The sequence below is a fragment of the Gracilinanus agilis genome, chromosome 4 (assembly GCF_016433145.1).
Source record: "Gracilinanus agilis isolate LMUSP501 chromosome 4, AgileGrace, whole genome shotgun sequence".
Lineage (NCBI taxonomy): Eukaryota > Metazoa > Chordata > Mammalia > Didelphimorphia > Didelphidae > Gracilinanus > Gracilinanus agilis.
This window is the reverse complement of record NC_058133.1, coordinates 98,116,726-98,131,280: the sequence shown is the minus strand read 5'-3', so window position 1 is coordinate 98,131,280 and position 14,555 is coordinate 98,116,726. Positions and strand designations below refer to the sequence as shown.

The 14,555-nt window shown below is 38.1% G+C and overlaps 1 protein-coding gene across 1 annotated transcript in view; it reads right to left on the bottom strand.

Moving 5' to 3' along the window:
* Positions 1 to 14,555, bottom strand: part of CRB1 (crumbs cell polarity complex component 1) — a 189,528-nt gene that overhangs the window by 34,079 nt on the left and 140,894 nt on the right. Inside the window, exon 10 of the mRNA XM_044674912.1 lies at positions 11,157 to 11,283. Coding sequence (XP_044530847.1) covers positions 11,157 to 11,283 — 127 coding nt within the window. The remainder of the gene's footprint in view (positions 1 to 11,156; positions 11,284 to 14,555) is intronic.

Sequence of the window (14,555 nt, the reverse complement as noted above, 5' to 3'; positions counted from 1 at the left end):
AATGTTTGATTCAATGGTAAAATATAAATTTGGGGCAGGTAGGTGGTTCTGGCTTGAGAAAGGCAGGAGGTCTTGGGCTCAAATCTGGCCTCAAATCTGGCCTCATACACTTCCTAACTGTGTGACCCTGAGCAAGTCATTTACCTCCATTGCCTAGCCCTTACCATTCTTCTGCCTTAGAACCTATAGATTCTAATTCTTAGATTAATTGTTAATTTTAAGATATAAGGTAAGGATTTTTTTTAATGATAACATATATTCAAAAGGTCTCCCTTAGTCTAATTCCTCATGGATGTGACCATTGATGAGATGCTATTCAGGCTCATTTGCTTGTTTTGTTAGTTAATTCTTTTGGGAGATGCATGGAGTTGAATTGAACTACTAAAGGTCACACTCTTCATTCCATTGACTTGCTTTAGTGGAGAGAGATTTAACCACAAGGAAATAATAGTTCCTTGTAATATTGATTTGTTTCATAGATTCATTAAATTTCTTTTGGGATCAATCTATATTTTCTGTCTCAACCATGTTCTGGTTTCAAAGGGTGCCCTTCATTCCAGTGTTTAGGAATTTGGCAAAGAAATTCCACATCACCTATTATGTATTTTTTTTCACAGCTCCTATTGACATATTAAAATTTCTTTTTTTTTGGATACTCCATCTCATTCTTCTTTTCATGGTAAAGAATCTCATTTTTACTCTTTCACTAAGAAGATGGTGTTCCTCACTGGACCCCTATTTCTTCTCTCATTCTTGTTGTCCTTTTCTGGACCTTGTCAAGTTCTGTCATATCTACCAGGAGATGTGGTGCCTGGATGGCATATGATATTCCAGCTATGGTTGCAGGGCACGATGGCCTTCTCTCTTTTGTTTCCATAAGTCTTCTTGTTGCTTTCTAAAATTTCATTGACTTTGTAGTCTTTGTACACAGTTTCTGTAGGCTTTGGAATGGCATCTAAGTCTTTTTCCCAGCTTTTGTTTTAATCCTCAGGAGCCTTTATATTTTTTATGTATGGCTTGACTTAAAAAACAAAATTCTAACCTTATAGTACCATAAAATTCACAGTTTGTTTCTTTTTGCTTTTTTTCACAGATTGTTAATGACATGGGGACATTGATGATGTGATCTAAATACTATAGCTTTTTAAATACTATAGCTCTCCATGATTTAGGGAGTAACCTCAATTTTTCTGACATCCAAGCAAGTGGCAAACTTAAAAAAAACCTGGAATTTCTCTTATGCTCCTTTTCAATTTTATGTGAAAAGTAAAAAAGCTCGAGTCAAAGACTATTCTCTAAGGTATGTCACTGAATTGGTGTAGTGTGATAGAAAGAGGACTAGATTGGGAATCAGATGATTTTCTTTTCAAATAATCCTAGAATTTCAGAGTTGAAAATGACATCAGAAGCTAACTAGTCCTGTCCATGACTCCAACAGAAGACTTGTTTGAACTCCAGCTCTTTCTTTTTCACAAGGTCACCTGTGTGATCTTGGGCAGCTCAATTTGATTCAGATCAACCTTCATCAATATTAAATGTGTCCTATGGATCCAGTTCCATATTAGCTATTTTGGATAGAAAGACAAAAACAAAATGGTGTCCAAACTAATGAAACTTTCATTCCATAAGGATGCGGGATGAAATAGGAAAGATAGCATGGGTATTGTTAAATTGTTTCAGGTGTGTCTGACTCCTCATGACCTCTTTTTTGGGTTTTGTAGACAAAGATACTAGTGTGGTTGCTATTTCCTTTTTCAGCTCATTTTACAGATGAGGAAACTGAGGCAAACAGGATTAAATTACTTTGCCCAGGGTCACATAGCTAATAAGTGGCTGAGAATGGATTTGAATTCATGAAGAATTCAGTCTTTCTGACTCTAGACCCTTTTTTTCCACTGCACCATCTAGCTATCCTTATAACATGGGCTAAGATAGGTAAAGATAAATTATATTTATTATATATATGTAATATATATAGTTATATTAAGAATGCAAAATAATTTCAGGGGGTATAAAGAGCACTAATAACCTAGGAAGTCATTTAACTTCTTTGGGCCTCAGTTTTCTTATTTGTAAAGTGTGAGTGGAGTGGTTGGATGACTTTGGGGATCTCTTCTGGCTCTAATTCTATAACCCTTTGATCCATTCTTCTACACTTTCCAAATGTGAAGTCTCCTACTTGATAATGCCCTGGATTCACTGGAAAAATCTTGAACTACCTTCTGAAAAATTAAAGAAATATGAAATTTGTTTAAATATAGTGTTCTGGAAGGTAGCCAAGGCATGAATTGGCCTCAGAGGCAGAAATACTAAGGTTCATGTTACACTTTTAATCCAAACTGACTGTGTGAACCTAGGCAAGTCAATGAACCCCTCTGTTGCCCAGGCAACATTAGAAAACTCTTAAATTGAGGGCTGGTACAAATCTGCATTGGTGGAGATAGTTTCCTCACCAGTAGTTCTCTATATAGATAAAATCATATAAATAGTCCAAAAAAAGTTTTAGTGTTTTGTGTTTTCTTATGTTATTCCTTTAAAAATTGCTAATTACTAGCCAAAATGTCATTCCCCAGTCATTTTGGATAAAGCATAAATTAAGTTAAATTAAAGCTTCTCCATTGGAATGTGAGCTCCTTGAGGGTAGGGACTCTTTTTACTTTTTTTTTGGTAACCCCCAGAACTTAGTACATTGCCCAGTGAATAGTCAGTGCTTAAGAAATGTTTTCTCATTGATAAATGATATTAGGCATTCATAATTCTAATACTGATAAGATTCTAGGCCAGCAGTTCTTAACCAGTACTCAATGAATTTGTTTTTTAAAATCTTTTAAAAACTACATTTTAATATAACTGTTTCTTTTGTAATCCTATTGTTATTAAAAAAAATTTTTAACTCTCTTCTGTGAAAGGGTACCTAAGTCTTGCCAGACTGCCATAGGGATCCAAGATATAAAAAAGGTAAAGAAGCTCTAGATCAGTGATTCCCAAAGTGGGCGCCATTGCCTCCTGGTGGGTGCTGCAGCAATCTAGGACAGTGGTGATGGCCACAGGTGCATTTGGGGGTGGTGAATAACTGTAAAGGGGTGGTGATAGTATGTGACAGGGGGCGCTAAGTAATATTTTTCTGGAAAGGGGACAGTAGGCCAAAAAAGTTTGGGAACCACTGATCTAGATGCTCTTGGTAGCTTCTTCTGTGATCCTATAAAGTTATTTTGGGGGAAACACATTTTGATAAGTGATTTTGATAATTACTGCAGAGAAATTGGCCATGTAATCTAGCTCCCATTAGTAAACCATTGTTGACACATTAAATCAGGCTGCCCTCTTCTAGGGAGACAGTTGGAAGAACATCTGTTTTTAAAAGGCATACCTCAGAGTCCTGACCAAAAACAGATCAAAGGTCCTGAGAGTTGGGTCTAATGGATAGCTCACATGCTAATGGAGGAAAGCTCCCATTTTAATTTCTACCTTATCCAAAATGATCAGGGGAGTGGCATTATAGTTAGCAACTGTGCCTTGCACACTTAACATAGAACAGCAATTTTTAAAGGAATAGCATGTTTGAAGGAAAAGGGGAGAGAGAGGGGGAAAGCATTTATTGAGCACCTACCACATGCCAACATGCTAAATGCTTTACAAATATCTTATTTTTTCCTCACAACAACCTTGAGTGGTAGCTATTATTATAATCCCCATTTTATGGTTGAAGAAGTAGTCAGGGGTTAAGTGACTTGCTCAAAGTGACACAGCTACTAAATGTCTGAGGCTGATTTTGAATTGAAGTCTTCCTGACTCCAAGCACATCACCATCCAGCTGCCTCTAAAGAAGTTCAATGACTCATCCAGAGTCAGGGAGTTTGTGAGTGTCAAGATCAATTCAAACTCCCTCCTTCCCGACTCCAGGGGTAATACTTTATCCATTATAGCTATCTCCAGTAAAAGGGCAAAAAATGAGTCTTTTCTCCTTTGAATTCTGACTATCAGAACAACATGAAGCACTGTAATCCAATACAATGGTCACAGTGAAAATTCTTTGACTTAGTTCTACCTAGTTTTGAGTAGTTTTCTAATCAAGCCTACTTTTCCACCTAATTAAAAAAAATGCACCACTGTTTTTGAATAAAATATCCCAAGATGCCTTGAATTGCTTGGACACCAACTGTGTGATGGGTTGTGAGGTGCTGCCTGAACCTGCTTTATAAATTACAAGAGTGAGAGATAGCAAGCCCATCTGTGCTCTCCATGACAAAGATGCCCTTCAGACGCTAAGTAGGGCAGAGTGGATTGTGTTAGGTTTTCTTTTCCTGAGAAAGTGGCATGATAAATCAGGAGCATCTAAAAATACATTCTTAGGGACATTTCTCATTCTCCAACATTTTCTTCATTATAAAGTGTGGTTCAAAGTGTTAATGATCACACCCGATCAATCCTGTCTCACCTCAGTTTTCCACTAACTCATTGGGTAATCTTGGTCAAGTCATATAACTCAGTGTGCCTTAGTGTTTTCATCTCAAAACACAGATATCATTATTTACCTTGTGTCAGAAGACTATTGTGAAGAATAACAAAATAATCACAAGGCAAGTGCAAAGTGCCTTAGGATTCCTTACTAATTATAATGTAACCTTAGCTTTGGAAAGAACATTAGGGAGCATCTCGTCCAATCTCCTACCCAACTGAGGAATCTTTCCAAAGCACTCCTGAGCTACCCAGTTTCTGGGTAACTAACACCTCCAGTACCAGAGAGCTCTAAATTGTGTGTTGGACAGCTCTAATCCTTACATAGTTTTTCTCTTTATAGAACCCACAGTTATTCTCTAATTCCTCCAAGTAGGTCTAATTTTATTCTAGGGACAAACAGAACAAGTTTCCCTTTCTGAAGGGCACCCCACAGCCCCATGTGTTATAAAGAATGGCAGACTTCTTAGAGACGGGAGAGAGTTGGGATCAAATTCTAGACAAGTTATTAACTGTGGGCTTTGCTTGATTTCTCTAAGTCTCAGTTTCTTTATCTATAAAGGGGAAGGAAAAAATATTGTTATGAGGAGGAAAGTGCTCTACAAGTTTAAAAAGCTGTAGCAAAATCATTTATTGTTGCTACTGTGATCATTTCTCATTTCTTTCCTAGGATTCACAGCCCTATTCCCTTTACCCACCTTTCGTGTGGAATGACTGTCGACACCATCTTGGTCTCTGCCCCTTCAGCAAACCCTGTTTTAACATGTAGCACTCAGAAATGGCCCCATTGATATGATTGGGGATGTAGACTCTAAACAATCACTCACTTGCAAATGTGAATAATATGGAAATAGGTCTTGATCAATGATACATGTAAAACTCAATGGAATTGCTCATTGTCTATGGGGGGGGTGGGAGGAGGGAAGGGAAAGAACATGAATCATGTAACCATGGGCAAAATATTCTAAATTAATTAAATAAATGAACTTAATTTAAAAAAAAAGAAATTGTCCCAGAGGTGCCCCATTGTCCCAGAGGTGATCTGACTAATACTGGCAAAAACAGCAACTATAACTATAGACATATAATAGTCTTGTTGAAGTAGTGAGGTATTTTGAGGTTTCCAAAATGCATTGTCATTTGGCCCCCTAAATAGTCCAATGATCTAGAGAAAATGAAATTGTCCTCTCTTTATTAATCTGGAAACTACTTTTCATGATACAGCCTAATGCTGTCTTAATTGTTAGAAGCCTCACCATTGCCTCAAGCTATTAAAAGTTTTAGATCTTTTTTCCATTCCAATGTCTATCAAGTCAGAGCTTCTTAATCCTTTACTCATACAATTGATTTTATCATTCTAAATGTAGGATTTCATATTTATGTCTTTAAATTTCATTTCATTAGACTCAGTCCATCATTTCAGCTACCAAGATTATCTTGAATACTGTTTTTTGTCATCTAATAGCTAGCTTTCTCAGCTTTTGCCATTCACAGATTTGATGAACACATCTTCCTACGGTCAAGAGAAAAATTCTGAACAGTACTCCATCAGAGATAAGAGGCTTATAACATCACCACTAGATGCTTCTCCAGTCTGAATTTGGTCCCTTAACTAACATTCTTTGGGTATGGGCATTCATTGTTATGGATCTATTGAAAAATATCTTGACTCTGATCTATTGTATTCCTAGTCTTATGGATCAATCAGTTGGGAGTGGGCCTCCTTCAGTCTGCATTTCCTGAGATTTGGGACAGGCAAATCAAATACCCTACCTTTTGCAAATATGCAGATGCAAAGGCTCCAATACAGAGAGAGGAACTGAGCTGTAAGGATCTCCCTGTTGCCAATGGGAACCAATCAAAATTTGTTTATCTCATGATGAAAATCATGTTATAAAAAATTCTCATTTCTTTTCCTAGGATTCACAGCCCAATTCCCTTTACTCATCTTTCATGCGGAATGACTGTCAGCACCATCTTGGTCTCTGCCCTTTCTTTCAACAAATCCTTTTTTAACCATATCCCTTTGTTCACCCTGAAAGCCCAGTTGATCTTCACTGATCAGCCCATTAATGTGTTGCCCCATTGAAGTACTTTTTTTATAAACTCTTTTAAATTTCTCATCCTGAGTTTTGCTTCATTAATCAGAGTAAAAAGCCCAAAAGGGAAAGAATTTTCTTTTAACAGATCCATCTAGTTGTACCATTAACCCAAGCAGATTTCTCCACTATGTCTACAGTAATATCAGGTTGGCCTCTGTCAGAAGTTAAATATCAAGTTCTTACTTAGGACTAAAGTAAGATGTGAAAAATAGAGCATTAAATCATCTTCACATATGGCATACCAGCCACTGTCTGCTCTCCTAGCTTTCATTTTCTTGCATTTTCTTGCCTCTTTATTTTTGCTCATACTTTTTCCTCTTCCTAAAATATCCTCATTTTTGCTCTTCACTTGCTGAATTCCTAACCCCCCTTTAGAGTCCCAACTTCTGAAAACACCTCTTCAGGGACACTCCTTCTTGATTCCAACCTCCATCAGTCAGAACTGCCTCCACTTAGACATCATACAACATTTTGGTTTGCACCTCTTGAATGTAATAATTAAACAACAATATACATTATAGCCACATGTGTTGATGTTATCCTTTTTTAGTAGATAAGATTTAATCGCTCCCTGAAGGCAAGAAGTCTTAGCTGAGCTATGTCTCTCTTTTAATACCTTAATAATGATGTACCAGCATACTTCATGGAATGGAAACTTATAATATTTGTCAAAAGAGAAATAAAAATTCATTGACTCAGAGGAATATATTTTTTTAAATGAAACATGAGAAGTCTTTAACCTTTCCCCACCTCTCCACTCCCCTAACCAAAAGGATCCATTTTTCAGACAGAATCAGACTTTTCCTGAGGAGGATCACATTCCTGAAGCAGTTATTCATTTACAAATTCCATGGACTCTAAGTAAATATCAGAGAGTTGTATGTGACCTTTCTAAAAGCTTACAAAATTCATGCTTGGTAGTAATAAATCTATACCAGTGACAAAGTTGACTACTAAGAAAGATGGCTATATTTTCTCCCTTAGCTTCTAACCCATATCATTGTAGTCTCAGACTCTTGTCTTTCACCCTTTCAAGAAAGAAAATATCTTTCCTGAGGCTACTAAATCTCTTCATTAAAGAAATTTGATTTTACATTAAAAAATTACTCTCTAGTTAAAAAAAACACCTACTTTGAATGGTGAGGAAATACAAATGCTTTTAGAATATCAAACCATTTGCTCCCACAACTCTTTGCTCCCTGACACAGATTTCCCACCTGTTTATTTTCCAATGATGGTGATGATACCCTCCAAACTAACAGGCTTAAAGAGGCATAGTTACAAAAATATCCATATGGAATCTGCCTGTGGCATTTGACTTGTGAATAGAATGAAATGTATCCTCATGGTATAAGAGAAAAGTTCAGAAGCTTAGTAAAGAAAAATGATTGGGGAAGGTTTTCAAAAGATGTCTGTATCTTGAGAAGGATATCAGGATGGGCGGTTTTAATAGAGAAAGTACAAATAAGTTAATGATCAGAATAGATAAGAATCTGATTCATCCTGAAATGTCTCCAGAGAGGGGAAGAGAGAGAGAAAGAGAGAGAGAGAGAGAGAGAGAGAGAGAGAGAAGAGGATTGAATATAAGATGCTTATAGACCAAAAATGGCCCTGGTGTCCTTGGTTGCTTCTTTACTGACACTTGCCTGTAGAAAAAGAATATGGAAGGCTGAAAAACAAGGTCTCCTGCATCAGTGTGACATGTTAGATTTAGTAGGTTCTCTTGGAGCATGGCACATTTAAAGCAAATGAAGACAAAGCCATCGGCATAGAAGTGAGAAGTAGAAGACGCACAGTAGAGACAAAGGTAGAGATTTATTTAATGTAAAGAAGTGGAAAAGCTATGATCACAAATAACATGGTATAGAATACAAACATACAAAAAAAGACAGCATTTAAAAAAAAGTCAGATGCTTCAGGATGACAAAGTTTTTGAAAATAAGAAAAGTAATTTACAATCACAGTGAAGTTAATGGCATCAAGGTTGTACATATAGAGAAAGTATTTGTGAGTGACCATCTTTTAATCACAGTATATGTTAAATGGCATGAACTGGATTATATGATGTGTGATCTTATGTACTACTTTTATGAAATAGATCCTTCATTAATGTTTGCAGTGTGGATGAAATCGTTTACATATTTGAATAGTCTTCTGCTAGGGGCAGGTTCTTATCTGGTACAAGATTATACTGGAATGGTTGATGGGAAGGGCCATTACACCAGTCCTTTGTTGTAGCTTTAAAGAAATCATCTGAGACAGCAGTGTGGCAGTCAGGGAAAGTGGATAAATAGGGGAAATCCTTGAATATAAAAGGCAAAGACTTTGAGATTGGTTGCTATCTGCCCACAAGAAATAACTGGCACATTTCTACATGATGCATACTTGCTCTATGAAATCTTCTAATTTCTATATTTTAAAAAATTAGCTTTCTTCATTTCAAGTTAATTCCACTCAGAATTAACCCCTTGCACAGAGGAAATATTGCTTGTACCAACTCTGGGGGTTCTTTGTTAAATAACCCAAAGAGGGTTATATTTGGATATGAGAAATATTGTATAAAGAGATGAATCTCAGCTTTACCCTGGTCATTTCCACTGGAAAATAACATTTAAAAAACATCTTGATTTATACAAATGTTAAGAAGTGTCTAGCTTATTTATTACTCTCATATATTTAAGCCAAGGGAGATGTGGGCATATGCTAAAAAATTTTTATGCTATTGATGCTTTAGGATCTAAATTAAGAATGTATTTGTTTATTGGCACAGGACTAAAATAGAAAAGAGCTTGCTTTGTTAGATAACTGTGAGCATCTTCCTTTCTAAGGCTACCTTCCTTATACTCTATTTCATGTATGCACCAATTTATGTATACGCTGTCTCTCCCCATTGGAAGGAAAGCTCTTTGAGGAAGGGATTGTTTTGGTTTCTCCTCTCTGTTCCCAGCACTTATCACAGTACCTGGAATAGAGTAAATGCTTAATAAAAGCTTACTGATTGATTCATTGATGTAGGAGATAGAGGCCTGGATTTGGGGTCAAAAAGCCCTAAGTTTAAACCTGGTCTCAGGCACTTCCTGGCTGTATGACTTCAGGCAAGTCACCTAACATCTTGCAGTTTCAGCTTTCTCATCTATAAAATATGAATAACAATAGCAGCTATCTCACCCAGTTTTTGTTAGGATCAAATGAGAAAATAGATGTAAAGCACTTTGTAATTCTCCAAGTGCTATGTACCAGGTCAATGGGAGATACAAAAATGGTAGCAAGTAAAATTTCTTCCAATGATCATTTTTTTTACTTACTGAAAAGTAATATGTAATAACAGGACAGACCACTATTATCACATCTTATTTTTATATGTACTGTGCTGCCCCATGATTTTCAAATGGAAATATCATTGGTATGATGGCAATGTTCTGTGCGTGTGCGTGTGCGTGTGTGTGTGTGTGTGTGTGCATTTTTCAAAGAGTTGGGTCTATAGAACAAATTTCCTTGTAAAATGTTGCAAAAACCAGGTCAAAAAAGATTTAGCCATCTGAGATTCTATTTGATTCCTGTTTTGTATATAAACATTGATTAGCACTAGTGTATTGATTTGGTTGGTAACCTGAAATTCACTGAAAAATCTCTAATAACCTCCAAAATGCATAAATCTGAGGGAAAAGTCTTCTCTTTGGATAGAAGGGTAGAAAGTGCAGGGAAACTAAGCCCATTTTTTTTTTTTGCTTAAAGGATGAATGTTTGATAGATCAGAAATAAAGCTGTAGTAGATATAATTTATTCTATTGAAACTAATTCTATTCAAGAATTCACTTACCAAATTTTCAGTGACTTAAAATGTCCTGGTTTTAGCTAATCATTCTCTTTCACACACACAACACATATCTTCACTTTCTCTCTCACATATGTGTATATGTATGTAGATACACATATACAAGTATCTAAATGCATTCTAACCTAATGAGGTAGGACCGCTTCATTTAAGTTGCTCTGCAGAGCCACATGGATGGGAGACAAAGGTGGTTCGATCATTAACTTGCAAATTTAGACCATCCTGTCATAAAAGATAGGTCCAAGTGGAGTAATGTAAAAGACAGTAGAAGAGCAGTGAATGCATGCAAATCTCAATATAAATTTAGCTACAGAAATGGATAGAAGAGCAGAAGCCCCTTTTCTGACTGTCATACAGAACCATCCATCCTTATTTGATTCATGATGGCAGCCTTGCCCTGCCCACTTGGGTGAAAAAGCTTCTAAATGCTCCAGGTTTTTGTGCTAACCAGGCTTAAAGCTATCACAAGGAAATGTATTCTATTCAAAACCATCTTTGGACTTCTTTGAAAACTTTGATTGCTCTTTTCTTTTTTTTTTTTTTTTAAAGTTCTAAAGCTAACGTTCCCACCCAAGGAAGGCACCCATCCTTACGTCTCAATGGCTCCCACATGGGGGAAGGTGGATTGAGACTCTTTAGTAGTCTTCCTGTTCACCCCACTCAACAACTGGCTCATCATCCATTCGAAGAATGAGGTAAGAGAGAAGCTGAAAGAGATTCTGCCACAGTAAGAGAGAGACATGGAAGGAGAGGTCGCTTACGTCGAGCTCACAGCGCTCGCCCGCGAAGTTTCCGTCACAGTTGCACTGGAATGTGTTGAGCAGGTTCTGGCACAGGCCTCCATTTAGGCAGGGATCAGAATCACATTCGTTGATGTCCTTTTCACACCTCAAAAAAACAAACAGAGACACCCCACTCCCAGCTTACTGAGAAAGAGTGACTTGAGTATTTCATCAGGATCCACTTGGAACAGAATTTTATCTGCCGGCTGCCATGCACCATCTAGATCTTGGGTGCTGTGGGGAGAACACCCTTTAAAATTCTTCTTTAAACTTCTCTCTCGGGGCAAAGAAACTATATCCCCCCCCCAAAAAAATGGTCTTCCCTTAACTAAAATGAGTAAAACAGGTGTACGTCTTTGGAATCCAACTGAGAAGCTGGGGCAATGTAAAACCTAGTTTCTCCCTGGAGAGTATTAGTGTGTTTTTCCCACCTTATAAAAGTTATGTTTATTAGGGACGTGCGAGAACCCTAAGAGAGGGAGTAGTGTTGCCATCCAGGACCTCGTACATCAGAGGCAGCTGAATGAATACGGCCAAGATTCTAACCAACAGTGCCCCCATTTAAATCATCTGTGAGGGTACCACTGTGCTAAGGGAGAAATCCAACCAAAACACTGAAAGGGCTCGTTTTTAGAAGGTTTGTGATTCTGTTTTCACTTTGTCCTCCAGAGAAAAAGGCCAAGTACATTGGGAGTGGGCTGTGCCTGGGAATACAGTGGTGCTTCAGCTTTTCCTGCCGTTCTAGAGCGTAATCCCCAGAAGGAAACATTCTTTTGAGGAGACCCAGGGAGCCTCTTTGTTTCTGTTCTGCTGACAAGATAAAGCCGCTCATTTGTTTTGGTTTTAGCCCGCAACTTGTCCATGAACTTTGGAAAATTCTAAATCACGACAAATTGCCGAATCGTAACGTTTCGAAATTCACATCCAAGCCTACCTAAACAGGGGTTAGCATTTTAGGTGAGAAAGATGCTCATCTCCAGACTGATCAGCCGGCATGGTTTGTCCAGCAGATTACCCCGAGCTCCTGATGAATAGGGTGGTAGGTAAGGGAGACGGAGGAAGGAAAAATCAGTATCTTCCAAGAAAAACATACCCTTACCCCCACAGATACCTTACATGCTTGAGAAATTTTGTTTTCCTTTTTTGGCTCAGGCTTCTGGGCTGGAAGGAGTCTTCTCTGATTAGATCTGAGCTAAATTTTACAACATATCAGGGTCTGCCAAAGCACTCTCTGTACCGGGTGGGCAGGAGTGTTCCATTTCATCCATCATTCACAACCTGCTGGGGTGATTTTGTCAAGTATGGGATTTAACCAGTCAACAGAGGAGACACATTTTTAGTTGAAAGTTTTTCAACATCTTTGGGGGCTTTATAAGTTATATCCGTTAGGCCTTGGGACGCTGCTAACATTTCCTTGGATTCCTCCAGCTTCTCTCTCTTCCCACCCCCTTCCCTTATAGCAATCCCCTTTTCTTTATGTTGCTATTTTAATTGAGATAGTGCTGAACAACACAGAGGATGCCAGTACTGGAGTCATCTGAGTGTTCATTAGAGGTTAACTAGTAGGTGGAAAATGAAAATAAATAAATCTATTAGCATCTGGTGAATTAACTAATGATGGGAAAGGGCTTTGGAAATGTGGAAAGTATTAAGTAAGTGCTTGCTGGTTTAGAGATCAGTTTGCAGAGAGGAAGTTTACCCAGATGATCCCTCTACCTTCCCCATTACTTTCCCTCTCCCAGCCAGAGGAAAACCTCAGAGTCTTCCCCCCTGCCCTAGCTATTTTTCAAATTAAAAATTCAGTTTTAAATCCTGGATTTTTTTTTAAAATGAATAAATCTAGGCTTAAAAGGATCTAATTTTATAATAATAGCTATGTATTTAATATAATGATAATATGATAATAAAGTATATTAAATAATATATGTACATATATTGTCTTTGTATCATTAATATGGTAATGACTGGCCTTTAAAAAGTATGTTGAGAAATCAGAAGCAGACCGGACTGCCATAGTGGAAGCAAGAACTCAAAGATAGTTAAGGAGATGGTACAAAACTTAGAGCTGAGGTCTAGTTGCCGCATTTGGGAGCTATAATAAGTTGGAGGCCAGCTGAGCAGTCTCTAGCAGTTAATGTGATATGTGACATTGATTGGTGTGTACAGAATGACTAAACTGAGTAACAAAAACTATGGAAAGTAGAAATGTGGCTTAGGGCCATAGCCTGCTATATCCATGCATCTACGCTCAGGGAGTGGATGGATGCCTGTGCCTAGCAACATCAACAGAAGCTGTGTTGTGTGGCAAAAGGCTAGATTTACCCCTAAGGGACTCAACCAGCCAAAATAAAGGAATGCCTCCGGTCTGCCCACTGTTTGGCAGAAATAAGGACGTTATGGCTGTGTCTGGGCCAGAGTAACTGGTTGAAAAATGAAAAATTCAAGTTAACTGGTTTGAGTTACATACATCCTCCCACCCCACCAAACACATTTAGCCCATAACTATTCAGTTAACTTTAAAAAATGAATCCATCATGCACGTAGCCATCGCTTGGATATTCAAGTCATACGTGCTTGAGTTTCTTTATTCTGTATAGAGGAGGGGAGGGAGCCAAGGTGATCCGCAAGTGACTTTGGAGCCGGCTGTGTGGGATTGACAGATGATGGTTTTTGTTCTAATATTTCCCAATAAGTGAGTGTATTCATCTGTCTGCCTCTGTGACCAATAGATGAGGAACAGCTGAGGGGCTTAGATGTCAGCCCTGTGGTGATGGGATAATAAAAGTATAGGATGCTATTGCTAGGCTTCTGGATATCTTGGCAAGCTGGTGGTTTAGCCCTTCTTCCTTCTGTACTGTTTAATTTTAAATGAATAGAAATTTCATTTTTGCCATGTTTGGAATTCTTTTGATAGTCTTATAGAGCTAGGAGCATTTACATGCTGAGGGAGGAGTCAGAAATATTGGTATCATGGAGGTGGAGGGGGGAATAGAATTTTTTTTATCAGTTATATTTTCCTATGAAGATCCCTGATAAACACATTCTAATTCCTTTGTGACTATATTCCAGATCATCCTATCTCTGTCCCTCTCTCTGTCTCTCTGTCTCTCTGTCTCCCACAACCTCCACCTCTCTCTCTCTCCCTATCCCTCTCTCTCTTTTCCTCTCCCTCTCCCTCTCTCCCCCCTTCTCTCTTTCTCTCTCTCCCCCACAACCCCACCTTACTCTCTCTGTCCCTCTCTCCTCCTTCTCTCTCTCCTTTTCCCTCTCCCTTTCTCTTTCTCTCCCTCTCTCTTCCTCTCCCTCTCCTTCATAACCCCCACCTCTCCCTCAGTTCCTCTTCCTTCTTCTCTCTCTCCTTTTCCCTCTCCCTCTCCC